Source organism: Larus michahellis, chromosome 1 (genome assembly GCF_964199755.1).
Source record: "Larus michahellis chromosome 1, bLarMic1.1, whole genome shotgun sequence".
Lineage (NCBI taxonomy): Eukaryota > Metazoa > Chordata > Aves > Charadriiformes > Laridae > Larus > Larus michahellis.
Window position 1 is genome coordinate 212,941,567 of NC_133896.1, and position 26,324 is coordinate 212,967,890.

The 26,324-nt window shown below is 69.4% G+C and overlaps 4 protein-coding genes across 11 annotated transcripts; 1 reads left to right on the top strand and 3 right to left on the bottom strand.

Moving 5' to 3' along the window:
• Positions 1-370: 370 nt before the first annotated feature.
• Positions 371-8,150, bottom strand: ARFIP2 (ARF interacting protein 2). Of its 6 annotated transcripts, XM_074571709.1 has the most exons (10): positions 6,605-7,744; positions 6,347-6,515; positions 6,154-6,261; positions 5,928-6,036; positions 3,123-3,238; positions 2,769-2,990; positions 2,492-2,656; positions 2,030-2,187; positions 1,766-1,940; positions 371-1,498 (listed from the first exon to the last, which is right to left on the bottom strand). In XM_074571709.1, exons 3-10 carry the CDS (start codon positions 6,250-6,252, stop codon positions 1,343-1,345), a joined length of 1,200 nt encoding a protein of 399 aa, XP_074427810.1. In that variant the 5' UTR covers positions 6,253-6,261; positions 6,347-6,515; positions 6,605-7,744; the 3' UTR covers positions 371-1,342. The 6 variants fall into 6 exon arrangements, with proteins under 6 accessions (XP_074427810.1, XP_074427801.1, XP_074427806.1 ...); XM_074571700.1 differs by lacking the exons at positions 6,347-6,515; positions 6,605-7,744 and adding an exon at positions 8,018-8,150; XM_074571705.1 differs by having other exon boundaries at positions 6,347-7,744.
• Positions 8,148-9,914, top strand: TIMM10B (translocase of inner mitochondrial membrane 10B). 2 transcript variants are annotated; one of them, XM_074571713.1, is made up of 3 exons: positions 8,148-8,278; positions 9,090-9,185; positions 9,264-9,914. In XM_074571713.1, exons 1-3 carry the CDS (start codon positions 8,240-8,242, stop codon positions 9,504-9,506), a joined length of 378 nt encoding a protein of 125 aa, XP_074427814.1. In that variant the 5' UTR covers positions 8,148-8,239; the 3' UTR covers positions 9,507-9,914. The 2 variants fall into 2 exon arrangements, with proteins under 2 accessions (XP_074427814.1, XP_074427822.1); XM_074571721.1 differs by having other exon boundaries at positions 8,157-8,291.
• A 7,592-nt stretch (positions 9,915-17,506) lies between these two features.
• On the bottom strand, positions 17,507-20,807 carry CCKBR (cholecystokinin B receptor). Of its 2 annotated transcripts, XM_074571747.1 has the most exons (5): positions 20,540-20,807; positions 18,975-19,226; positions 18,621-18,885; positions 18,359-18,486; positions 17,507-18,214 (listed from the first exon to the last, which is right to left on the bottom strand). In XM_074571747.1, the coding sequence occupies exons 1-5, from the start codon at positions 20,700-20,702 to the stop codon at positions 17,700-17,702; spliced, it is 1,323 nt and encodes a 440-aa protein (XP_074427848.1). In that variant the 5' UTR covers positions 20,703-20,807; the 3' UTR covers positions 17,507-17,699. The 2 variants fall into 2 exon arrangements, with proteins under 2 accessions (XP_074427848.1, XP_074427841.1); XM_074571740.1 differs by lacking the exon at positions 20,540-20,807 and having other exon boundaries at positions 18,975-19,753.
• Positions 20,808-22,297: 1,490 nt separating this feature from the next.
• Positions 22,298-25,476, bottom strand: CNGA4 (cyclic nucleotide gated channel subunit alpha 4). The gene is made up of 6 exons (XM_074572578.1): positions 25,364-25,476; positions 25,042-25,152; positions 24,824-24,930; positions 23,531-24,526; positions 22,849-23,436; positions 22,298-22,722 (listed from the first exon to the last, which is right to left on the bottom strand). Exons 1-6 carry the CDS (start codon positions 25,474-25,476, stop codon positions 22,298-22,300), a joined length of 2,340 nt encoding a protein of 779 aa, XP_074428679.1.
• Positions 25,477-26,324: the final 848 nt, after the last annotated feature.

Sequence of the window (26,324 nt, forward strand, 5' to 3'; positions counted from 1 at the left end):
AGACCCCCCCCCACGCCGACGCTCACCCCGGCATGGCTGCGCCCACGCAGGGGCCGAGGGGGGGGGCACAGCCACCTGATCCCAGCACACACCCCCCTGCCCCCCCAGACCCTCCCGGCTGCAGCCCCTGGGGGGGGCAACAGGGCCTCCAGCGGCTCCAGGGGGATGGGGAAGGGCGAACCTCGCCCAGCCGCTCCCCCCCCCCCCCCTCCAGACCCTCTCCACCTTCCCCCCATCAGCCTCCAGCCCTGGGGGGGGGGGGGGGGGACGGGGACGGGGACACAGAGAGGGGCAGCCCCCCAGCTCCGCAGGCAGAAGTGATCCGTACCGTTTTATTCTGGAATCTTACAGAAGTTGGGGGGGGGGGGGGGGGGGGGGGGAAGGGGGAGAAGGAAGGGGGGGTCAGACCTTCACCAGGAAAGGGGGGGTGGGGGGGGGAGGGTTTTGTCAGATCCAGACATTAAATTACCAGGGATTAAATTAGCAAGAAAAAACAAACCCTTTTGTCTCAGGAGAAAGTGCCCAAGTGCTGCGTGCGGCCGCGGGGGGGCGGGGGGCAACGACGGCTGGGGCAGGACAGAGCCCCTGCCCCGCGGCCCCCCCCCAGCGCCGACATGCACCGCGGGGGGACGCGGCCGCCGTTTGGTCCCTGGGCCGGGTCCCGGTGCAGGGCGGGGGGGACGACCTGGCCAGCACCCCCCCACCACCCCCCCGGCCACCCCGCCACAGAGCGGGCCAGGAGGGGCAGGCGGTGGCCCCCCGAGAGCGGGCACAGGCCACCCTGCGCACGGGAGTGTAGTGTGAGCTGGGGGGGGAGGAGGGGGGGCCGCACAAGAGCCTGGGAACACCTGGGTCAGCCCCGGGGGGGGTCGGAACAGCCCCAAAGCCGGCAGAGAAGGCGGGAGCCCCGGCTGCCAGCCGCAGCCCCCCAGGGAGCCCGCAGCCCCCCAGGGACAGGGAGGGGACCCGGCTGTCCCGGTGCTGCCCCCCCCCCCCCCCCCCGAGCTTCGTCTTCATTTGGAAACGCACACGGGGGGGCATGCTCTGGTCCTGCCCCCCCGGGAGGCAGAGGGAGAGCTGCGGAGTGTCCCCCCCCACCCCAAAGTGTGCGGCGGGGGCTGGGGCGCGCGGCCCAGCGAGGGGGGCGGGGGGGACGCCGGGGGGGGTCTGTGCCTGCCCCGAAGCGGGACGCGGAGCCCCAGAGCGGGACCAGGGCCGCGCTCGCAGCCGCCCGCTTCCCCCCCCCCCCGCCAGCGCAGCCCCGGGTCAGAATTGAGGTCCGTGGTGCACCCCCGCCGGAGCTGGCGGGGGCGGCGGGGGTTGGGGGGGCCGGGGGGGGGGCTCACTGCTCCTCCAGCCAGGAGGGCTTCTCAGCACCGGGGGTCTTCAGCTTGATGTTGAACTGCTTGAGGGTCTGCTCCAGCTGCTGCTGGTTCCCGGCGAAGTAGGCGGAGATGGCGTTGTGGAAGAGCAGCAGCTGCTTGTGCATCACCTTGATCTGGGGAGAATATGGGGGGGGGGGCAGGGGTGGAAATCAGATGCTGGCAGCCCCCCCCCCCCCTCCCCGGGAGCTCGCCCACCTTCTCCCAGCTTCCCAGGCTGGGCGCTCCCCTGCCCGGGCTCCGGCTGCCCACCCAAAAAGAGGGAGTTTAGGCAGGCGGCCGCAAGGCGGCAGGGCCAAGGGATGCGGCGAGTGCACGGCCAACTCCCCCCCCCACCTCACTGCGCCCCACGGCCCCGTCCCAGCCCCGCAGCCCTCCCCCACCTTGTTCTCCTCCAAGAACTTGAGCTTGATGGCCACATCTGCACGCAGCTTCTCGTACTTGTCCTTGTGGCTCTGGAACTGGCTCTGGGCGGCGTCCAGCCGGCACAGGGTGCTGGCGTCGCGGGGGCCCATGCTCAGCTCCTCCAGGTCCGTGCGGTACGCGTCGTACTCCAGCCTGCGCGGGGACGGCCGGTTGTCACGGCCAGGCCGGGGCCCCGCGCCGTGCCCCCGGAGACGCCCGTCGGTACCCAAGCGCCCTCCTACCTGGCCGTCTCGTACTGTTTGACCGTCATGAGTGTGTCCTCCATGGTCTTGTTCACCAGCGTGTTGATGCTGGAGACAAAGAAGTTGACGGCGCCCAGGAGCGTCTCTCCGTTCTTGCAGAGCAGCTTCTGCGTTTCCGCGTTGTAACCAAACTCCTCCTGGGAGGGGAGGAGGAGAAGTCAGGGTCTGAACCGGCAACGTGCCCAGAGCCGGCCCACCTGCCCCGAGGAGGTGCTGGGACACCACGGCCCTCCGCACCCTCCCTGCCCGCTGCCCTCGCCGAGCACGGTTATCCCAGCCTTCTCCCGCGTCCCCGGGCGCATCCGGGGCGCTGAAGCGCAGGGAGCCGCCCCGGCTGTGCCACGGAGCCCGAGGCCGGTTTGGGTCTGGGCTCTCCTTCCCCCGGCGCACAGGGCGGAGGCGAGGCACACGCCGCTGCCAGCGGGCACGCAGGGAGGAGACCTTCGGACAAGCGGAAACGGCCTCACGTTGCGCCAGGGGAGGTTTAGGATGGATATTAGGAGAAATTTCTTCACGGAAAGGGTTGTCAAGCATTGGAAGAGGCTGCCCAGGGCAGTGGTGGAGTCGCCATCCCTGGAGGGATTTACAAGCCGGGCAGACGCGGTGCTGAGGGACATGGGGTAGTGATGGGTTTGTCAGTGTTGGGTTGATGGTTGGACTCGATGATCTGACAGGTCCCTTCCAACCTGGACCATTCGACGATTCTACGATTCGGTACCTGCAGCTCGGGGGACTTCTGGCTGAGGTCGGCGAAGGCGTCCCCCAGGGCGTGCTGCGTCTGCACCAGGCTGTAGAAGTGGTTGGTGAGGGCCCGCGCCAGCTGCAGCACGCACTCGTACTTGCGCTTCGTCTCCCGCAGCAGCTCAATCTGCGTCTCCAGCTCCAGGTCCACGGTGCGGGAGCCCCGGCCGAACCGCTCCGAGATCAGCTGCTTGGTGCACTGCCGGGGCGAGGGAGAGGCGTCAGCGCCCCGGGGAGCTGCCCCCACGGATTCTGCGGGGAGACTCCCGGGGACGTCCTCCACCTCCCGCTGCTCCGTCGCTCCTGGCACGGGCCCGGATCCTCGGCTCACCTTGTATGTGTTGATGCCCCACTTCTTGACAATATCAAACTTCTCCACGGCGATGCCACGGACGACTTCTTCTCCTCCGACGGCCGGGCCGGCGTGGGGCTGGTGCAGCCCGGAGCCTGGAACAGACACAGCCCCGCGCGGCGCCAGCTCAGCAAGGCGGCAGCGCTCGCAGAGGGCACAGCCCGGCCGCTTGCCCAAAAGCCCCGCTTGCCTTCGCAGGAGGGCTCGGGGCCCTGCCAGGGGCGCAGGACCCCCGCAGGGCCGCGTTGCGGCTCCGCAAAGCCCAGGCACAACAGACGCGCGGTCTGGGCAGCACCCGGCTCTGCCCTGCCCGGGAAGCTGCCGCCGCACCCGCTCAGCGCCGGGCACCTCGCGGCTCTGCCCCGCTGCAGCGAGGGGACGAGCCGGCGGCGTTCCGGGCTCCAGGAGGTCTCGCGGTGCTGCGTGCCGGCTAACCGGTGTCCCGACCCGGCGCCCGTGCAGGGAACCCTCTCCTGCGAGCCCTTCCAGAGGGTCCCACGCAAGGCCCTGGCAGTGCTGGCAGGCAACCCCGCAGAAGGCACCGAGCCCAGCCTGGCCCCGTGGCTGCCTCGCCGCCAGTCCCGCTCCCACCGACGGGGCCCCGGCACCTCCGGTGCTGCACCGCGCTCCTCGCCGCCCTCAGCGGCCTCCTCGCTGAGTGGGACAGAGAAGGCGACAGCAGCGCCCAGGGGAGCACAGGCGTGGGCTCCTGGCTGCAGGAGTGATGTCCCGCAGCCGGGCACCGCCCGGGTCTCACCCCTGAGCCACCCGGGACCCCGGCAGCGCCGTCCTCTCCCCCCAGCACCGGGACCGAGACCCCGTTGCAGCCGCTGGGGCAGGCGAGTGCCGGCAGCTCTTCTTCCGGCGGCAGCGGGCTCGCCGCCCCCCACAGCGGTGGCCGTGTCCGGCTGCAGCCACGTGTCCATGGAGGTGCCCCGAGGGACCCCAGTGCTAACCAGGCACCCCAAGCTGGGGCGAGGGGCCCAGCCCGGGCTGGGGGGGCCGTGGAGCCCCATCTAGGGGCCGGGCGGGCGCAGTACCTGCTGAAGCACCAGCCTGGTTGGCCATCCTGCTGGCGGCAGATGCGCTGGGGGAGACGGATGGTCCTCGGGGTGGGTGAGGTTGGACAAGACAGCCTGGAAATGGAGGGGCTGGCGGGCGTGAGCAGAGAGGGGCAGGAGGAGACGGGGCGGTGGGACGGGCACAGGGTGGCGGGGGGGGCAGGAACGGCCAGGACGGAGGATGAGTGTGCGGGCGGGACGGCAGCAGGGGAGAGCAACGGGAGCAGATGAGTGTGAGATGAAATCAGAAGACACGGCTGGCGGACAGACAGACACCTCCCGCACCGGGTGCTCCCTCCCCGCTCCCTCCGTCCCCGCAGCCAGGCTCGCTGTGCCCCGTGAACTGATGTGGCAGAGACACGGCGACGGCAAACACGGCACACACCTCCTGCCACCCGTTCGTGCTGCTCTCGGGCTCAGTAGGCTGGGAGCAAACGTTGCCGTCCCCTCTGCCTGCGCAAACCCCTCACTCCAGCGCAGCACGGAGTGGCCGGGGGCGAGCAGCCGCCTGCTGCGGGGGCCAGAGTCGGGGGCCGGAGACTTGTGCGAAGCGGGACCACGAGGGACAGAGGGCGAGAGATGCGGCTGTGCCAGAGCCGCCCTGGCAGTGCTGGATTGGCCCAGCCCAGCAGCACCGATGCTTATGGCAGACCTGCTGGGCCATCGCTGCCCGGGCAGAGCTCCCGGGGGTGCAGGGACCCAGGACATCGGCAGCTGTGACCCGCTGTCACAGCACCCGCAGCCCCAGGACCCGCCTGAGCAACGAGGAGAGTAAATAGGAGAGCGTGTGACTCACAGCCCCCCTGCCCCGTCCCTCTGCGGGCAGCCATCCCTGCTCCTCACGGCACAACCGGCACCGGCGCATCCCCAGAGCTCCCCAGGGCCAGAGGGGGGACACTGCAGCCTTTCCCTGCCACCGGAGGAATCATAGACTGTGTTGGGTTGGAATGGGGTTTAAATGCCATCCAGTCCCACCCCCCTGCAGTGAGCAGGGACATCTTCAACTACATCAGGTTGCTCAGAGCCTCATCCAGCCTGGCCTTGAATGTCTCCAGGGATGGGGCCTCCACCACCTCTCTGGGCAACCTGGACCAGTATCTCACCACCCTCAGCGTAAAGAGCTTCTTCCTTCGCCTTGGGAAGGACCCAAGAGCTGCTGCGCCCCCACGCAGTGTGAAGCCCAGGCACCTCGCGGTGCCCCACGCGACCCGACGGGCTCCCCACAGCAGGAGGGAGACCCCCTACGCCGGCAAGTGGGGAGAGCGCCCGCAGCCCAGCCCTCCTGCGAGGCACCACCTGCGGGGAGCCTGGAGGAGGGAGGGGGTAGCGGCCCCTCCACCCCCCAGCAACCCCTCCGCAGAGCCCCAGCCCACCAGGGAAGAGGGGAAGGAGCCGCCGTGCCGGGAAGGTGTTGCACCAAGCGGCCGAGGCTCGAGACAGAGCTCCTGCCCGCGCGCGACCCGCTGCGAGGCCCGGCCGGGGTCCAGCCCTCCCTGCCTGGCACCGCCGCAGCCCGTGCCCCCGCAGAGGGACCAGGCTCCCGGGCCCTGCAGCTCGAGCTGCCTTCCCACAGGCTCCCGCAGCCTGGCGAGCTGCGCCCTCCGTCCCGTGACAGAGCCTCTCCCTCCCACCTCTGCGTCGCAGGAGGCGCAGCACCGCCCTCGGCTTCCCCCGCCGCCGCCCCAGCCCCGGCCGCACGAGCCTGCGCCGCAGCCCGCCCTACCTTTGATGGTGCTGGTGGGGATGATGCCTTCAGCCGTGCCCCCGTAGCCGCCAGAGACGATGCTGGTCTCGTTGAGGTTGGGCCCCGACACCATCACCTGCTGCAGGTCCTGGAGCGGAGGGAGGAACGCTGGGGCGCAGGGCTGGGGACGGCACGGCCCGCCCCACACAGCCCGCAAAACAGCGCCCGGGGTCCGTCACGTCCCCACCTGGCCCCAGCCACAAACCTGCTCCAAGCCGTCGTCCTCCGGCAGGCTGCCCGTGTCCCCGTTGCTGCTGATGGGGATCTCCATGGTGGCGGCTTTGCTCATGATCCCGTCCGACATCCTCAGGGCCTGCGAGGACACGGACGCTGCTGGAGACCGGGCACCAAGCAGGGACGGAGACCACCCCCCTGCGGCCGGGGCCCTGGGGCTTCACCTGGCCGGGGACCCCCGGCTTCCCGAGCCAGGCCAAGGCTGGGGCTGAGCTCCCGACGGCAGGGAGCAGGCAGGGGATGGGGGGAGCTGGTCCCGCCTGCCCTGGGGCCTCCTGCACCACTGCCCTCCACAGCACGGCATTGTCGTAGAATCGTGTTGGTCAGAAGAGGCTTTTAAGATCACCAAGTCCAACTGTTAATTCAGTGCTGCCAGTTACCACTGACCCACATCCCTCAGCACCACGTCTGCATTCACCCACCTCCCTGGGCAGCCTGCTCCAGTGCTTGACGACCCTTTTGGGGAAAAAGTTTTTCCTCATATCCATCCTAAACCTCCCCTGGTGCAACTTGAGGCCGTTTCCTCTTGTCCCATCACCTGTTCCTTGGGAGAAGAGACCGACCCCCCCTGGCTACCCCCTCCTTTCAGGGAGTTGCAGAGAGCGAGAAGGTCTCCCCTCAGCCTCCTTTTCTCCAGGCTGAACACCCCCAGCTCCCTCAGCTGCTCCTCACCAGACTTGTGCTCCAGACCCCTCATCAGCTCCAGTGCCCTTCTCTGGACACGCTCCAGCCCCCCAACGTCTTTCCTGTAGTGAGGGGCCCAAAACTGGACACAGCACTCGAGGTGGGGCCTCCCCAGTGCCCAGTACAGGGGGACCATCGCTGCCCCAGTCCTGCTGGCCACGCTGTTCCTGACACAGGCCAGGATGCTGTTGGCCACCTGGGCACACTGCTGGCTCATATTCAGCTGCTGTCGACCAACACCCCCCAGCTCCTTTTCCCCCGGGCAGCTCTCCAGCCACTCTGCCCCCAGCCTGGAGCGTCCATGGGGTTGGGGTGACCCAAGAGCAGGACCCGGCACTTGGCCTTGTTGAACCTCACGCCACTGGCCTTGTCCCATCCATCCAGCCCGGCCAGGTCCCTCTGCAGAGCCGTCCCACCCTCAAGGAGATCCACACTCCTGCCCAGCTCGGTGTCCTCTGCAAACCTGATCCCCTCCTTCGGGTCGCGCTGAAGACATTCAAGCCTCCCCTCGGGACGCGCCGCGCCAGCCCTGCCCGCAGCCGCCCGGCTCCCAGAACGCTCCCGGTGGAGCCGCACGTCCCGGGGGAGCGGCGCCAGCCCCAGCTCACAACCCCGGAGCGCGGCCGGCGCCTTCCCCCCCGCCCCTCGGGCCCGCGGCGCTCACGGTTTGGCAGGAGAAGGGGGTCCCGGCCCCGCGTGGACCCCGCGGCGCCGCAGCGGCCGTTGTGCCCCGGCAGGGCGACAGACCCTGCCCGGGACAAGCGGGGCTCTGCAGCGGAGCCGCTGCTGGCCCACAGCCCGGAGCCACGTCCGCAGCGCGGGGGGAGCGGCGGGGCCCCGCGGCGGCCAGACCGGTCCGAGCACATTCCAACGGCCGGAACCCGCCCTGCCCCGTTACCTGCGGGGCACGACCCGCTCACCGGGGGGCGGCCGGCAGAGCCCGGCACCGCCTGCCCGGGCCCCCGAGCGAGGGGGCCGCCTCCCCGCAGCCCCGACGGGCCGCGTCCCCCCGCCCGCCCCGCGGTGTCCCCGGGGATCGGCCGTCCCGGTCCGTCCCCGGCCCCGCGGCGGGGGCGGCTGCCCCGCGAGCCGGGCTCACCCGCCCGGTCCCCGCCCGGTCCGTCCCCGCCCGGTCCGTCCCCGCCGCCCACCTCCGCCGCCGGCGCCGCGGGCCCCCCGCCCGGCGTGGGCCGCCCCCGCTCCGCCTCGGCCCGGGACACGCCGGAAGCGCGTCACGCCACCACCGGGAGTCGCGGCCGGACGTGGCGTCACTCGGCAGGGCCGGGCGGAAGTGACGTTCCTTTCCCACCGGAAGCGCCTCTGCAGCGCGCGGGCCGCCCCGCCGAGGGCGGCAGGACCGGGCCGGGCCCGGGATGGACCCGGCGGCGGAGCACCAGCAGCAGCTTCGCAGCGTGAGCGCGGCCGGTGCGGGGCGGGAGGGCCGGTAACGGGGGGACGGGCGTCGGGGGTCCCGGAGGAAGCTGAGTGCCGGGGGGACAGGGGCTCCCCGCGGGTATCAGGGGGTCCTGGGGGCTGCTGGGGAGCCCCGGGGGTTGTCAGGGGCTGCTGAGGAGTCCCGGGGGGGCGTCCAGGGTCCCGGGGGCTGTTGGGGAGCCCCGGGGGGTGTTGGGGAGCCCCGGGGGGTTGTCAGGGGGTACCGGGGGGTCCCGGTTGCGGGGGGTGTCAGAGGCTCCCGGGGGGATGCTGTGTGCTGGGGGGTGTTGGGGGAGGGGCAGGGGGTTCTGGGGGCTGCTAAGGGGGTGTCAGGGGGTGCTGGGGGTGTCCGGGAGAAACCCGGTTGCCAGGGGGTGTCAGGGGGTCCCGGAGGGTGCTGTTTGCTGGGGAGTATCAGGGGTGTCAGGGGGTGCCGGATCCCAGGGCGGGCCGGGGGATGTCAGGGGCTCTCAGGGAGTCCCGGAGGGGGTCCTGGTTGTCTGGGAGGTGTCGGGGGGTCCCAGGGAGTGTCAGGGGGTCCTGGTAGTGCCAAGGGGCGTCAGGGGGTCCTGGTGGATGCTGTGTGTCGGGGGCCCCCGGGGAGTCCCAGGGGGGTCCTGGTTGCCGACAGATGTTGAGTGCTGGGGGGTGCCAGGGGGTGCCGGGGGATGCTGAGTGCCTGGGGGTGTCTGGGGCTCCCACAGGGTCCCAGGGGGTCTCAGGGGTGCTAGGGGGTCCTGGTGCCGCAGTGGGGCTGGGGTGAATATCCACCGGCATTGCCTCTTCCAGCTGCGGGATTTCCTGCTGGTCTACAACCGGATGACCGAGCTCTGCTTCCGGCACTGCGTTTCTAACCTCAACTACCGGCTGCTCACCGGGAGCGAGGTGAGGCCCCGGGCTGCAGGAGCCCCGGCCTGGGGATCCCAGGGAGCCCCTGGCCGCACTGACCCTCCCGTCCCGCAGGAGCAGTGCCTGGATGGTTGCGCCGGGAAGCTGGTCCACGCCAACCACCGCCTGATGCGCGCCTACGTGGCGCTGATGCCCTCCATCATGCAGCGCCGCGTCGCCGACTACGAGGCCAGTGTGGCATCCACGGGCCAGGGACCGGCCCTGGATGGGGCTGGGGGAGCTGGACCCACTCCCGACCCGCCGGCGGCTCCGGGCCCTGGTGGACCCTCGCAAGGGGCTCCAGGCAGCGGCACGTAGCACGGCTGAACCCGCTGTCCTGAGCCTTCGAGGGGGGCTGCGGGACGGAGCTGGCCCCGCGTTACCCATGGGAGAAGGAACGTCTCGGTGCTGCAGCGCGGCCCGGGCCCCTGCACGCTGCCAGTCCTCCTGGTGTGGGGCAGCAGATCCCCTCGGTTCCGAGACCCGGCCTTGCGGGTCTGCGTCCTCCGGTGTGTTGGCGCCGGGAGCCTCCCGGCACTGGCTGAGTCTGTTCTGCGCTGGCGGGGGACACGGGGGGCACCGAGACAGAAATGGCCGTGCCTGCCTGTCTGGCCCACCTGAACTCTGTCCCGACAGCCCTGGCGCCGGGCTTCCCTGCTCCACGCCTGGGGTGCTGGTACTTCTAGGAAACGGTTTCCTGGCGCTAATAAAACATCTCTTCGTTAACGTCTTGCTAACGGGCCGTGAGGGTGAGTAGGGCCCTGGCGTCGCTGGTCCCTCCTGTCGGAGCACCCCGCAGGGGCACGGGCCGCTCTCCCCGGGGCTGAGGGTTGGCATCGCTGGTTCCGGGGACCCTTTTCTCCCCACTGTGTCTGGCGGCATCGGAACAGGCTGCGGGTCACGGCTTTGTAGGGACGAGCCCGTCCTCGGGGAGTGGAACCATCCCCCAGGCCTGGCCCCGGGCGCGGCGTGGGGCGGGCGGTGGTGGCTGAACCCGGGAGCTTGGGAGAGGGGCCGGCAGAGGGCAGGGATGTGGCTGGGGCTGGGGAAGGAGCGAGGGCGAGGAGAGCCCCACAGACAGGGCGAGTCTTGGCCGACTCCGTGGTCACGTTTGCTTCCAAACGCCACGATTTGGACTGTGGTGGTTCCTTGGAAAGCTGCTTTACAGCCCAGGGCTCTGGGAAAGGCCAAAATCAAGAGAGCGGGTGACATTCTCCGTTCTGCTTCTCCTTCAAGCTCTCAGAAGTGCTGAGGAAGAGGGACCTGGGTACAGACCGTCTCTTTCCTTCCTCCAGTTAAGTCTTCCATCAGCCCAGACCTTCTCCTCGGTGACGAGGATCCGGCGAGCTGTACGGAGTCACCTGGGAAAAGGTCAGGTGCAGACCCCAGCCTGGAGCAGCCGCCCCAGGGCAGGAGCACCAACCCTGTCCGGAATCCTGCGGACGCTGCCCCGGTGCTCGGGGACAGGCCCCGGGGCGCAGCCGGTGCCGTGTGCCCCACGCGGTCACCCACGCCCTGACGTTAAAACGCTGCCGCAGCCTGCGGGCTCCGTGCGGGGGTGACCCATGGCTGCTCCCCACGGCAGAGACCCGGCTCCGGCTGCCCGGTGTGGCCGGTCCCGGCAACCGAGAGCAGAGCTGGCCATCGCGTGCCCCGGGGACTTGCAGCCCCCTCCGGGTTGGCCTGTTTTGGGATGTGGGACGGCTGGCGAGGCACCCGCGGATGGCAAACCCGGCTGGGCCATGGCCATGGCCAGCTGCGAGCCGTGCCATCGGCGAGGGTCAGTCCCACTGCCGGCGGTGACTGGCCCCCGGAGCCGTGCGTGGCAGGGGTGGGGGGTGCCCAGCTGACGACAAAGCAAGGTCCCCGGGCACCGGGGGGACACGGGCAGGTCGGCAGCTGGGAGGTGCTGGGAGAGGGACCGTTTTTCCCTGTGGGAGGACGTGGTCAGGGGAGGCACCAGAGACCCCGGGGGGGGTGTCAGTGCTGCTCAGCCTGGGCACGAGCGGTCGGGCTTGGCTGCGGAGCGGGGGGAGGAAGCCTGTTCCCAGCCCCGAGGTAGCCAACGCGGGTAATTGAGGTTCTGAGCTGTGCCGCTGGTGGTGGGGAGGGAGATCCCCAGGGGACGGCGGCTGTTTCGGTGACAGGTCGGTGTTCGGTGAGCTGGGGCGGGGAGTAGTCAAACAGCAACCCGAGTGCCCAAGCGCCGGGAGAAGGAGGGGAGGCAGCAGCGGGGGACGCACCAGGGCACCCCCACGGTCCCCTCTCGAACCGGGAGAGGCGCAGAGCGGCAGCAGGGGTGGCCGAAGGGCGGGAGCGCGTTGCGAGACACTCGAGTCCGTCGGCTTCAAAGAAGTGTGATGTGCTGGCAGATGCTGAACGCCCTTCCCAGCTCCTCGTCCCTCCCTGCTCCTTGTTGCTCCCAGCTCCTCGTCCTTCCCAGCTCCTCGTCCTTCCCAGCTCCTCGTCCTTCCCAGCTCCTCGTCCCTCCCTGCTCTTTGTTGCTCCCTGCTCCTCGTCCTTCCCTGCTCCTCGTCCTTCCCTGCTCACCCCGAACCCACAGCTTCACCGTTAAAGAAACCGAAACGAATCTCACAAGTTTCTGCTGTCCGAAAAATTGCCTCCTGGTCAACTTTAACGTGGCCGTTCCTCGGCTGTGGGAAAAGGACCTTCTGCGGCACCAGCTACGGCTACCGCTGGCCACCGCTGGCCACCACTGTCCCCTGCTTGTGGTGTGGGACACACGGCCGCTGGCCCCGCGGCCGCCCGTCAGTCACTCAAAGATTTATCTGCAGCACCTTTTCTCCTAAAATTTATGGATTCAAGTGCTCCAGGCTCTCCAGCGATGATTTATTCCGGGCTGCCTGGCGGCTCCAGCGTCCGCCTCCCAAACCCGGCCCCCCGTTAACCAGGCGGCTTCTCCCCCTGCGTCTGCAGCCGCCGTGCGCAGCAAACGCCGGCTCCTTCCCCGGGCGCGGGACGGCTCCGGCAGACGGGTGGTGCCGAGCCGTCGGCCGGGAGAGAAACGCCGCTGTCTTTAATAGCGATCGCGTCGTTTTCCTCGCGCACGTGCGCTAATTTTGATCCACGTAATTGCTCCTAATCGGATTACGGACAAAAGCCGTGGCAAGCCCCTCTGCGTCGCCGGGGAGCGTGAGCCGGGCGCGGGGGCAGAATCCTCGTTGTGACCCGGTGGTTCGAGGGGCGGCGACAGAGGAGAAGACCCTCGGGGTGTCTCGTCGTTGTGGGTCGCGGGCTCACGGCGCAGCTCCAGGTGCCAGAAATTCCTCTCCCGGAGGTGCCCGTTGGCTGCCCCTGCCGAGCCATCGCGGCAGAGCCGCTGCCGGTGCTGCCTTTCCCCGGCTGCTCCCCTCCTCCGCAGCCTGAGCCCCCCCCAGCCCCTCAGCCCAGCCGTGTCTCGGTGCTGCTCCACCTGCGGCACAGCCGGTGTCTCGGACGCTGCCCGTGGGCTGACGTGGCGCTGGGCAGCTTCGGGCCCCGCTGCTGAGACACGGATCCGAGGATCTCGTCGGCGTTGGACCCGATCCCTCGTGTGCCCCAGCGCTGGCTCCGCTCTGAGATGTTGCGTTCCAGCCGGGGACCTGCAAAGCTGTCGGCACAGAACCCCAGACTGGCAGGGGTTGGAAGGGACCTCTGGAGATCACCCCGTCCCACCCCCTGCCAGAGCAGGGTCACCCAGAGCAGGTGGCACAGGAACGCGTCCAGGTGGGTTTGGAATGTCTCCAGAGACGGAGACTCCACCACCTCTCTGGGCAGCCTGTGCCAGGGCTCTGCCACCCTCAAAGAAGTTCCTCCTCATGTTTAGGTGGAACTTCCTATGCTCAAGTTTGTGCCCGTTACCTCTTGTCCTGTTGCTGGGCACCACTGAAAAGAGCCTGGCCCCATCACAGAATCACAGAATGGTTTGGGTGGGAAGGGACCTTAAAGGCCACCCAGTGCCACCCCCTGCCCTGGGCAGGGACACCTCCCACCAGCCCAGCTTGCTCCAAGCCCCGGCCAACCTGGCCTTGAACCCCTCCAGGGATGGGGCAGCCACAGCTTCTCTGGGCAACCTGGGCCAGGGGCTCACCGCCCTCACAGCCGAGAATTTCTGCCCGAGATCTCAGCTCAGTCTCCCCTCTTGCAGTGGAAACCCTTCCCCCTCGTCCCATGGCTCGTTCTGGGCTGCCAGCGCACGTTGCCGGTTCATACTGAGCTTCTCGTCCACCAGCACCCCCAAGTCCTTCTCCCCAGGGCTGCTCTCCATCCATTCTCCACCCAGCCTGGATTTGTGCTTGGGATGCCCCGACCCACACGCAGGACCCTGCACTTGGCCTGGTTGAACTTCATGAGGTTCACACAGACCCACCTCTCCGGCCTGTCCAGGTCACTCTGGATGGCATCCCTTCCCTCCAGCGTGCCGACCACACCACACAGCTTGGTGTCATCGACAAACCGGCTGAAGGTGCACTCAATCCCCCCGTCCGTGTCACCAACAGCCCTGATCTCCGCACCGACCCCTGAGGAACACCACTATCGCTGCACGTCACTCGGACATCGAGCCGTTGACCACAACTCTGAGTGCGGCCATCCAGCCAGTTCCTTATCCACCGAGTGGTCCGTCCGTCAAATCCATGGCTCCAATGTAGAGACCAGGATGTTGTGTGGGACAGCGTCAAACGCCTTGCACAACTCCAGGTAGATAATGTCAGTTGCTCTTCCCTTATCCACCAGCGCTGTAACACCATCCCAGAAGGCCACCACATTTGTCAGACATGATTTGCCCTTGGTGAGCTGTCACCAGTCGCCTCCTTATTTCCCATGTCTTTCCTCAGTCTTCTTTTTGGAAAATGGGGGTGATGTTTCCCCTTTTCCAGTTAGCGGGAACTTCACCGGCCTGCCACGACTTCTCAAATACGATGGATAGCGGCTGGGCAACTTCATCCGCCGGCTCCCTCAGGACCCGTGGATGAACCTCATCAGGTCCCCTGGGCTGGTGCATCTTCACGTTCCTCAGTTGGGTTCGACCCTCGTCTTCTCCTACAGTGCGCGGTTTTCCTCATTGCCCCAGCCCCTGCCTTTGCCCTGCGCCCGGGGCGGCGTGCTCAGAGCCCTTACCGCTGAGGACCGAGGCAGAAAAGTCATTGGGTACCTCAGCCTTCTCCTTGTCCCGGGTGACCAGCTCTCCCCTTCCCTTCCTGAGTGGGCCCACGTTTTCCCCAGTCTTCCTTTTGTCCCGGCCATACCTAGAGAAGCTTTTCGTGTTGCCCTTGACACCCCTGGCCAGATTTAACTCCGCCTGGGCTCTAGCTTTCCTAACCTGCTCCCTGGCTGCCCGGACCACTTCTCTGCATTCCTCCCAGGCTACCTGCCCCTGCTTCCGCCCTCTGTAGGCCTCCTCCTTCTGTCTGAGCTTGTCCGGGAGCTCCTCTTCATCCCTGCAGCCTCCTGGCGGTTTTGCTGGACTTCCTCTTTGTCGGGATGCAGGTGATCCTTGACTATTAACCAGCTTTCTTGGGCTCCTCTTCCCTCCAGGGCTTTATCCCACGGGACTCTGCCAAACAGATCCCCGAAGAGCCCAAAGTCTGCTCTCCTGAAGTCCAGTGCGTGCCCTCCTTGCTGCCCTAAGGATCTCAAACGCCACCATCTCATGATCACCGCAGCCAAAGCTGCTCTTGACCTTCACATTCCCCACCAGCCCCTCCGTGTTGGTGAGAACAAGGTCCAGCATGGCTCCTCTCCTTGCTGGCTCCTCTATCACTTGGAGAAGGAAGTGATCATCGGCACATTCCAGGAACCTCCTGCATTGCTTATGCCCTGCTGTGCTCTCCCTCACACAGATATCGGGGTGGTTGAAATCCCCCATGAGGACCAGAGCTTGTGAACGTGAAGCTGCTCCTGTCAGGTCTATGGAGGGCCTCATCTGCTTCGTCTTCCTGGCCAGGTGGCCTGTAGCAGACCCCCACTGTAACGTCACCTCTGCCTGCTCTCCCTTTAATCCTGACCCATAAGCTCTCGGTCGGCTCCTCATCCATCCCCAGGTGGAGCTCCAGGAACCCCAGTCATAGAGGACGACACACCCCCCCCTCCATGTCTACCCTGCCCATCCTTCCTGAGGAGCCTGTATCCCTCCATTCCAACACTCCAGTCATAGGAGCCATCCTGCCACATCGCCGTGATGTGATCATCACGTCATTGATCATCGCCAACAGGATCAAAGACCAAACGCCCTTGGACACAAGGGAGATGGAGTCCCCTTGGGGAACTGTGGGAGATGGAGTGTCGTTGGGAACTGTGGGAGATGGAGTCCCCTTGGGGAATGGTGGGAGATGGAGTGTCGTTGGGGAACTCTGGGAGATGGAGTCTCTGTGGGAATTGTGGGAGATGGAGTCCCCTTGGGAACTGTGGGAGATGGAGTGTTGTTGGGGAACTGTGGGAGATGGAGTCCCCTTGGGGAACGGTGGGAGAGGTAGTCTTTGTGGGAACTGCGGGAGATGGAATCTGCTTGGGAACTGTGGGAGATGGAGTGTCGTTGGGGAATGGTGGGAGATGGAGTCTCCTTGGGAACTGTGGGAGATGGAGTCTCGTTGGGGAGCTGTGGGAGATGCAGTCCTGTTAGGGAATGGTGGGAGATGGAGCGTCGTCAGGGAACTGTGGGAGATGGAGTCCCCTTGGGGAACTGTGGGAGATGGAGTGTCATTGGGGAACGGTGGGAGATGGAGTCTCTGGGAACTGTGGGAGATGGAGTGTCGTTGGGAACTGTGGGAGATGGAGTCTCTGTGGGAATTGTGGGAGATGGAGTGTTGTTGGGGAACTGTGGGAGATGGAGTCTCTGTGGGAACTGTGGGAGATGGAGTCTCCTGAGGAACTGTGGGAGATGGAGTGTCGTTGGGAACTGTGGGAGATGGAGTCCCCTTGGGAACTGTGGGAGACGGAGTGTTGATGGGAACTGTGGGAGATGGAGTGTCATTGGGGAACTGTGGGAGATGGAGTCCCGTTGTGGAACGGTGGGAGATGTAGTCTTTGTGGGAACTGCGGGAGATGGAATCTGCTTGGGAACTGTGGGAGATGGAGTGTCGTTGGGGAACTGTGGGAAATGGAGTCTCTGTGGGAACTGTGGGAGATGGAGTGTCGTTGGGAACTGTGGGAGATGGAGTCCCCTTGGGGAACGGTGGGAGATGGAGTGTTGTTGGGGAACCGTGGGAGATGGAGTCCCCTTGGGGAACGGTGGGAGATGTAGTCTTTGTGGGAACTGCGGGAGATGGAATCTGCTTGGGAACTGTGGGAGATGGAGTGTCGTTGGGGAACTGTGGGAGATGCAGTCCTGTTAGGGAATGGTGGGAGATGGAGCGTCGTCAGGGAACTGTGGGAGATGGAGTCCCCTTGGGAACTGTGGGAGACGGAGTGTCGATGGGAACTGTGGGAGATGGATTCCCCTTGGGGAACTGTGGGAGATGGAGTCCCCTTGGGGAACGGTGGGAGATGGAATCTCCTTGGGAACTGTGGGAGATGGAGTGTCGTTGGGGAACGGTGGGAGATGGAGTCCCCTGGGGGAATGGTGGGAGATGGAGTCTCTGTGGGAACTGTGGGAGATGGATTCCCCTTGGGGAACTGTGGGAGATGGAGTGTGTTGGGGATCTGTGGGAGATGGAGTCTCTGTGGGAACTGTAGGAGATGGAGTGTCGTTGTGGAACTGTAGGAGATGGAGTCCCTTTGGGTTCCTGCCCCCACTGTGTGTGGTGTCACTACCCCTGCGGTTCTGTCCCTGCACCCAGTGCCCGTGGTGGCTGCCGTTGTGTTCAGGGTGTGTGTGTGTGTGTGTGTGCACGTGTGTCTGCCCGGTCCCGGTGGCACGGTGTGGTTGGATTCCCCGGGGAGGTTCCCCAGACACGGCATCACCCGCTGCCCGGGAACCACCAGCTGCAGATCCGTTGCGGTGCCGTACGGTGCCAGTGCTGCGCAGGTGTTGTTCCGTGCCGTGCTGGTGTGGAGCCCGGCGGGGTGTCCCGGACGGGGCTGTCCCCACTCCCTTCCGTTCCTCCAGCCGCTGCCCGGAGGGGTTTGGGGATCCCCACAGCGGAGGGGCCTGGCCCCACGGCCCCGAGCGGTGCCACCCCTACCGTCCTGCCCGGCTCTGGCCCCGCAGACCCCCCGGTGCCGGGCCGAGCACGGTGGGAAGCATCGGGGCAGGCGGGCGACGGCGGGCGCAGGGCGAGTTTATTGCGGCCGGAGCCGGGGAGCGGCGTAGGGAGACCCCGGGCTGGGCTGGGGGCACCGCGATCCCCCCACCCCCCTGCCCGACCCCGGGGGGAGCCCCTGCCCCGCGTCCTTGCCCCCCGCCCAGCCGGGGCACGGCGGTGCCTGGAGCTGGGGGTCCCGGGGTTTGCTGGGGGTCCTGGGGCAGAGGGTCGGGGGGCTCCTGGGGGGTGCTGCAGGCTGGGGGTGCTGTACCAGGCGTGGGGGGGGGTGGGTGGAGGGGAGGGCGGCAGGGCGGGCGGGGGCTCGGGGGGCTCAGGGGGGCCCGAGGCTGCTGACGGTGGTGTAGCTGAACTTGGAGAGCGAGGTGTTGGCGGCGGCCACCTCCTCCTCGGGCGGGCGGCGGGGGCAGGCGCGGCGGCAGCCGGCGCAGGTGGCCAGGAAGGCCTTGCGGAAGCGGCGGTTCATGAAGCAGTAGATGAGGGGGTTGGCGCAGGCGGAGGTGTAGGAGAGGAGGTGGATGAAGGAGATGGGGGTCCCCGAGAGCGCCCGCTGGGCCGCCCGGGGGGCGAAGGCGCGCCAGGTGTTGGCGGTGAAGATGGGCAGCCAGCAGAGGAAGAACATGGCCACGATGACCACCAGCATGCGGATGACGCGGCGCTTGGCCACCAGCTTCGCCTCCGAGCTGTTGATGCGGGCCCGCTCCTGCTGCGCCCCCGCCGCCCCCAACGCCCGCAGCTCCAGCGCGCCCCCCGGCCGGGAGAGCTGCAGGTAGCAGCCGTCCCCTTCGTCGCAGGCGGGCGCCGGCTCCCCGCCGCCGTTGCGCTGGGCTGTGGGGCGGAGGGGACGCCGTCACGGACGCGGCACCGCGGGAGCCCGCGGCAGCCCGAGAGCAGCCTCCGCGGGGCGTCGGGACGGGCCGCGGCGCAGGGAGGGGTCCCCAGGGAATGCCCCCCGCCGGCCCGGCCCCTCACCTCCAGCCTCCCCCTTGATGTCCAGCTCGAAGCGGATGCCGCGGTAGAGCTCGCGGGAGATGAGCCCGTACGCCACGATCATCACCACGCCCGGGATGAAGAAGAGGACGAGGAGGAGCAGCACGTACCTGGAAGACGCGACGCCCGTCGCTCGGCGGCCCCCTCGCCGGCCCGGTTGCAGCGACGGGGCCGGCGGTCGGACGGCGTCCCCCTTCCTCGTGCCGGGGGGGCGGGCGGGGGCGCCGGAGCGGGGGACACTCACCAGGCCTGCCGGACCTGCTCGCTGGGCCAGTCGTGGGTGCACTGGCTGAGGGGCGGGCGGGCGCCGCGGGCGGGCAGGGCGCGCGTGGTGCTGTAGACGGCGTAGGGCAGCATGAGCAGCGCCGAGAAGAGCCAGGTGCTGGCGATGACCCGGCAGGCGTGCGAGCGCGTCTGCCAGACGCGGGACTGCAGCGGGTTGCAGATGGCACTGTACCGCTCGATGGCGATGGCCACCAGGCTGAAGGTGGACACCGAGACGGAGACGCCTGCGGGCAGCGAGGGTCAGCGCCCACGGCACGGCGCGGCACGGCACGGCACGGTGCCTCCCCCCCCCCTGCCCGCCGCCCCCTCGTACCCATGAGGTAGGCCATGAGCTTGCAGACGGCCTCTCCGAAGACGAAGGTGCCCATGAGGTTGGGGACGAGGGTGAAGGGCATGCAGCAGAGCGCCAGCATCAGGTCGCTGAGCGCCAGGGAGAGCAGGAAGGAGTTGGTGACGGTGCGCAGGCGGCGGTTCAGCAGCAGCACGGCCACCACCAGGGCGTTCCCGCAGACGCTCAGCAGGAAGATCAGCGCGTACAGCAGGATGCGCACCGTCAGGTCCAGGTCTGCGGGTGGCAGGGTCACGGGAAGCCACGCCGGCACCACGGCGGCACCCCGGCACGGGTGGGTGGCATGGACGAAGTGATGCCCCCCCGGCAGGGCACCGGGGCACGAGAGGGCAGCATGGCCGAGGAGATGCCCCCTGCACCCCAGTGGCACACCGGCACAGGGGGGCAACGTGGCCAAGCACCGTGCGGGCACCTGGGCTCTGGCGGGCTCCAGCCATGTCCGGGTGGCTCGGTGGGGAGCTGGGAGCCAGTTGCCCGGGTTCCCTCCGTGTGGCTGCCACCGCAGCAGATAAGAGACCAGGATGCCCCGGCTGCCACTGTCATGGACATGGCACCGGGATGCCCCAGCTGCCACCACAGCGGATGAGGGACCAGGATGCCCCGGTTGCCACCAGCTCAGCCCTGCAGACATGCCACCGGCTGGGCCGGGCTCCAGCACTGGAGTACCGGGTGCCAGGCGGGTGCTGGGGCTGGAGCCGCGGTGCTGCCCCGTCCTGCCCATCGCCGGGCCGAGCCCTCGGCCGTGCCGGTGGGACGTGGCTGCCCGTGGACCCCGGTACCCGCATCCCTGTGCCCCCGCACCCCGAGCCCCCGCCGCTCTGGGACGTGACCGGGGCTCCCCATCTCCGGGAGCTGAACAGCAGCCGGTGCCGGTGCCGCAGCTTCATCCCGCCGAGCCCCGGCGCGGGGGGGTGGGATGGGGATCCCGGCGCCCCCCGGGGACTCTCCACCTTCCCGCTGCTCCCCCCGGCCAGAGCCCCGCGTCCCCCCGCCCCGGGCTGAGCCCAGCTTAGACCCCTCAGCCCTACCGGGCTCCCACCGTCCCCGTCCCCGTCCCGCCGTGCCCCAGCCCGGAGTGCGGGAGCGGGAGCGGGGACCGGGGTTGGGGAGAGCGGCCGGCGGGACGGGACGGGACGGGACGGGGGGCACAGGGGGTATACGGGCGGGTACGGGGGGTACGGGGGGTGCTGTGTCTGCAGCGGGGACGCAGGGCGGGCTGAATGAGATGCACCGGGAGACACGGCGGTGTGCGCCGGGAGGCACCGGGCGGGCGGACGGGGAGCACCGGGAGGCACAGGGGCGGGCGGGTGCACCGGGGGACTCGGCGGGACCAACCGGGGGGAACCGGGATCACTGCGGGAGGAACCGGGGGGCACCGGGGGACTCGGCGGGGTGCAGCGGCACTGCCCGGCGGTCCCGGTGCCGGTTCCCGGGGCGCGGGAGACACGGCGGGACGCACGGGGAGACGCGGCGGGACGAACGGCGGCGGCGGGCGGGGGTCCCTCCCGTCCCCCCCGCCCCGATCTCACCTTTGGGTGCCGGGGGCCCGCGGAGGCCCCGGCGGAGGAGGTCGCAAGCGGAGCCGTTGCCGGCGGCGCCGGTGCCGGTGGCGGGGCCGGTACCGGTGGCGGAGCCGTTCCCGGGGCGGCAGAGCAGCTCCTGCAGCGACTCGTTGAGGCGCCGGGGGTCCATGGCGCCGGCGGGGCTCCCGTCAGAGCCCCCCCGCGCCCATGGCGGCGGCCCCGGCAGGAGACACCGGGAAGATGCTCCGCTCCGCTCCGCTCCGGAGCCGCCGGGAGAGTGAACGGGGGCGGCGCCGGCGGGGGGCGGGCCGGGGGCGGGGGGCGGCGGCGGGAGCGGGGGGGGGGGCTTGGGGGGGTTGCGGCGGGAGCGGGGGATGCAGGGGACGGGGCTGGCGGGGGCGGGGGCACCGGGGGCGCCGGGGGGACCGGGGAGCGGGCGGCGAACGGAGCCGGCAGGGGCAGGGGGGTCGGGGGGCTCGGGGGGGGGTGTCGCACGGTGCTGGCCAGGGGTGTCCGCACGGCAGCGCCCTGGAGCTCCTGGGGCAGCGGCGGCTGTCACCGGGGGGCTGTCACCGGGGGGGGTGTCAGCGGGGGGCTGTCAGCGGGGGGCTGTCACCGAGCGGTGCCGGCGCCCGTGGCTGCTCTCCGCGGGTGCCCCTGGGGGCGGCACCGGGGCTGGGGGACACGAGCTGCCCCCCGACCCCCCTCTGGTCCCCTCCCGGTACCCGCCGCCGCTTCTCCGGGAGCCTCCGGCCCCCCCGCGCCGCCCCCGTCCCGGCACAGCCTGGTGCTGCCTCTGTCCCCCCTCACCCTGTCCCTGCCCCTGTCCCTGCCACTGTCCCTGTCCCTCTCTGCTCCATCCCTGCACGGGGGGACAAACCCGGGCTGGGGATGGAGGGACGGAGAGCAGCCCTGAGAGATGGGCTTGGGGGTGCTGGGGGGGCGGAAAAGCCGGCCGTGAGCCGGCACCGTGCGCTGGGGCAGCCCAGAAACCCCCCCGCAGCCTGGGCTGCATCCCCAGCAGCGTGGGCAGCAGGGCGAGGGGGGGGATTCTGCCCCTCTGCTCCGCTCGGGGGAGACCCCCCTGCAGTGCTGCCTCCAGCTCTGGGGCCTCAGCACAGGAGAGACACGGAGCTGTTGGAGCGGGGCCAGAGGAGGCCCCGGAGATGCTGGGAGGGCTGGAGCCCCTCTGCTGGGAGGACGGGCTGAGAGAGTTGGGGGGGTTCAGCCTGGAGAAGAGAAGGCTCCGCGGAGACCTTGGAGCCCCTTCCAGTCCCTCAAGGGGCTCCAGGAAAGCTGGGGAGGGACTCTGGATGAGGGAGGGGAGCCATGGGACGAGGGGGAAGGGTTTTCCACTGCAAGAGGGGAGATTGGGCTGAGATCTCGGGCAGAAATTCTTGGCTGTGAGGGCGGTGAGCCCCTGGCCCAGGTTGCCCAGAGAAGCTGTGGCTGCCCCATCCCTGGAGGGGTTCAAGGCCAGGTTGGCCGGGGCTTGGAGCAAGCTGGGCTGGTGGGAGGTGTCCCTGCCCAGGGCAGGGGGGTGGAATGAGATGATCTTTAAGGTCCCTTCCCACCCAAACCCCTCCATGATTCCATGGTCCTGGCCCCATCCCATCCCATCCCATCCCATCCCATCCCATCCCATCATGTCCCAGTTCAGGAACAACCCACCGTATCTTAGCAACAGCTGTCAATGTTACCCAGCAATGGTTGTCACAGTCACCCTGCGGCTGTTGTCACTGCTCTCCCCCCCCCAGGGAACCCTCAGCGCCGGGGGCCTGGGCCCCCCATGCCCCGCACCCCATGGGGACCCTGTGCCTTGCTGGGACCCTGCGCCCTGGGGGGACCCTGCACCCTGGAGGGACCCGGTGTCCTGATGGGACCCTGTCCCCCTGTGGGATCCTGCAACCCACTGGGACCCCACTCCCTTGGGGGACCCCGCACCCCACTGGGACCCTGTGCCCTGGGGGGATCTTGTGCCCTGGTGGGACCCTGCACCCCACTGGGACCATGTGCCCTGGTGGGACCCTGCACCCTGGTGGGACCCTGTGACCTGGGGGTACCTTGTGCCCCACTGGGACCCTGTATCCCACTGGGACCTTGCACACTGATGGGACCCTGCACCCTGGTGGGACCTTGCACCCCGCTGAGACCCTGCACCCTGGTGGGACCCCATCCTCCAGCAGGACCTGGTCCTAAGGTAGGACCCCGTGGCACTGTGGGACCCTGCACCCTGCTGGGACCCTGCGCCCTGCGGGGTCCCGGCACCCTGGGGGGACCTTGTGTCCTGCTGGGACCCTGCACACCGATGGGACCCTGTGCCCCGGTGGGACCTTGTGCACCAGGCGGACCCTGCGCCCTGGTAGGACCCTGCACCCCAGTGGGACCCCATCCTCCAGCAGGACCTTGTCCCTGGGAAGGACCCTGTGGCATCGTGGGACCCTGCACCCCGCTGGGACCCTGCACCTCGGGGGGACCCGGCACCCTGGCGGGACTTTGTGCCCCGGTGGGACCCTGTGCCCCGTCAGGCCCCGCTGCCCCGTCCCGCCGCGGCCGCCGCCGGAGCCGCCCCTCGAGGCGCTGGACGCGCAACTCCAGCTTGAAGGCGCCGGACTCCAGCTGCGCCAGCAGCCGTGCCGCCCGCCTCTGCAGCTCCTCCAGGGCCCGCTCCAGGCCCTGCACCCGCTGCTTGGCCTCCGCCGCCACCGCCTCCGCCGCCGCCTCGGCGTGCACGTCCAGCTTGCCCATGCTGAGCAGCAGCTGGCGGCCCTTGGCCTCCATCATGGCCCGGGCGCTGGGGAACTCGGCCAGCACCTCCGCCAAGTCCTCCTTGGAGAGGCAGAAGAGGTCGGAGTAACCGATGCTCATGATGTTGGCCGTGCGCCGGTTCCCCGAGGTGTTCCCTGGGGGGACGGGGGGGGCCGCCATGATGCCGGGGCTGAGGTGGGAGGGGGGAGGGGGCCGGTGGGCGCCGCGGCGGCGGGGCGGCGGTCTCACCTTTGATGTTGATGAGGCTGATCTCCCCGAAGTAGAGCCCCTCGCCCAGGACGGCGAGCTGCGTGACGCCGTCCTCGGCCAGCACGGCCAGCCGGCCCTCGCGGACGAAGTACATCTCGCGCCCCACGTCGCCGCGGCGGCAGACGAACTCGCCGGGGCCGAAGACCTGGGGGCGCAGGCGCAGCACCAGCTGCCGCAGGACACCCCGCTCCCAGCTCTGGAAGAGGCCGACGCGGCGCAAGGCCGGCAGGTGGACGCCGGCCGCCACCTCGGCCCGCAGCCCCCGCGGCAGGTGCCGCAGCACCGCCTGCTCCGCCGGCAGCTTGCGCTGCGCCCGCAGGTGCTGGTGCCAGCTGGCCACCCGTCGTGCCAGCCGGCCCCCCGCCCCCCGCGAGCGCAGGTAGCGCCGCACCGGCTCCGGGTCGGGGTAGAAGACGGCGTCGGCCGCGTTCATGTTGGAGATGACGGAGCCGATGCTGCCCGTGATGGTGGCGAAGCCCAGCACGGCCAGGAGGAAGCCGGCGGTGACGAAGAGGAACTCCTCCTCGCGCCGCGGCTCCGGCGTGTCGCCCACGGTGGCCAGGACGAGGGTGGAGAAGTAGAAGCTGTGGAGGTACTGCCGCAGCGGGCGGGCGAAGCCGGGGCGGCTGGCGTTGGGGCAGACCCAAGCGTCGGTGCCCAGCCCCAGGCGGGCCGAGAGGGCGAAGTAGAGGCAACCATACCAGTGGATGGCCACGAAGACGTAGAGCATCAGCTTGGCCACGCGGAAGGCGTTGGGGTGACCCGTGCGCGTCTCCCGGCGGTCGAAGGCCTCGAAGAGCCGCGGCGCCCGCAGGCAGCGGTTGGCGCGCACCGCCGGCGCCGCCGGCCCCAGGCGCAGGTAGAGCAGGTCGGTGGGCAGCACCGCCGCCACGTCCCAGGGGAAGCACCAGGAGCGCAGGTAGCGCCGCCGGATGCGGCCACGGTCCCGCACCAGGATTCCATCCTCCAGGAAGGCTGGGGGCGGAGGGTCAGGACCGGCCCTGTGCCGGGGGGAAGCCCTGGAGAGGGGGGTGCTGTGCCCAGGAGGGACGCTGGGGACGGGGATGAGGGATGGGGGACCACCACTGATTGGGATGAGGAATGGGGGACCACCACCAGTGGGGACGAGGGATGGGGGACCGCCATGGATGGGGACGAGGGATGGGGGATCACCACGGATGGGGACAGGGATGGGGTCACACCATCAGGGTGTGTCGGGACGTGTTGGGGTGCGTCGGGGCGCGTCGGGGCACGTCGGGGCGCGTCACGCACCGGTGTGGAGGCGCACGGCCATGTCCAGCAGGTAGAACGCGTCGCTGAGAGCGTCCAGGCCGAGCCACAGCCCCGCGTGCTGCTCCTGCAGGGCCGGGAAGCAGGACCTGCCAGCGTCACCGTGGCTGGGACCGCGCTGGGGGGGGGGAAACAGCATCCCCACCCCCACCCCGCCATGTCCCCCCCGCGGCCCCCCCCCCCGGCGCCCGCTCCGGCACCTGCAGACGATGACGATCCAGTTGTAGAGGACGGGCAGCGCCATGACGCTGATCCACCAGTAATACCAGTCTCCGGAGGGGTCCAGCGTCCAGCTGCGGGGGGTGGCGGCGCTGCCGGGGGGAGGCAGAGGGACCTCAGGCTGTGCCACCCCCCCCCCTCCCGCCAGCCCCACACCGGGCCCTGCTGCCGGTGGCTCCGCGGCACAGCCGGACCCTCGCCGTGGCACTGGGTGCTCCGCACCACGGCACCGAGGGGGGTCCCCGCCACCCGCTCCCCCCCCCCCCCCCCAGGCCCCGTGGCGGGGAGTCGTGGCACACTCACCCCCTGGCGTGGCTGGTGTCGGTGCCAGGCTCGGCCGTGGCGATGAGCCCGGTGGCACCGCGCAGCTGCGGCCGAACCCAGCGCTGGGACAGCCGGGAGCTGAGGCCGTGCATCCTGCACCGCGGGCGGGGGTCCGGCACTCTCCCTGGCACCCCGGGGGTCCGGCACCCTCCCCGGCACCCTGTAGGTGCTGCAACCCGGCTGCCGGCACCGAGCGAGTTCCCTCAGTGGGACCCGGCCACGTGGCTCTGCCAGCACCGGCCGCATCCTGGCAACGCGGGGCTCCTCCGGGGCATGTGCCAGCCCCTGGGACATGGGGCTGGCAGGTAGCCACGCCGGCACACACCGGGACGCCGGGCTCATGGGTAGCCACGCCGGCCCACGCTGGGATGGTGGTCCTGCAGGCAGCCACGCTGGCACGCGCCAACACACACCGGGACACAGGGCCGGCGGGCAGCCACGCTGGCACACACCGGGACACGGGGTCCTCGGGTAGCCACGCCGGCACATGTTTCTCAAGGCCATTTAAAAGCTAAAACTCAGTGGAACCGCCTGGGTTTTGGCTCTGCGCCGCCTTGCCCTGGGCACGCGGGACTTGCGCGTGGGCTCCTCTCCCCGTGCGCCAGCCGAGCCGTCCCCGGCGGCAGCCGAACCCTCGGTGGCAACTGGGCTCTCGGCTGTCCCTAACGCACCGTATCCGTCCGACCCCCGGGCCACGCTGGGGCAGCCCCTCCAAGACCACCAGCGCCAGGGCCGGGGTTGCTCAGCTGGGGGTGGCGGGGCCAGGAGGGCACCGGCCGGTGGGTGCTGGGGGACCCCAGGTCACCCGCGGGGGTGGCACTGGGAGAGCTCCCCCGGGTCCGGGAACAGGGACACGCACCGGAGCGGGGGCCGCGGGTGACAGGGCGGGTGCTGGGGGGTCACCGTGCGGGGACGGGGGCTCCGTGCAGCGTGACGGGGA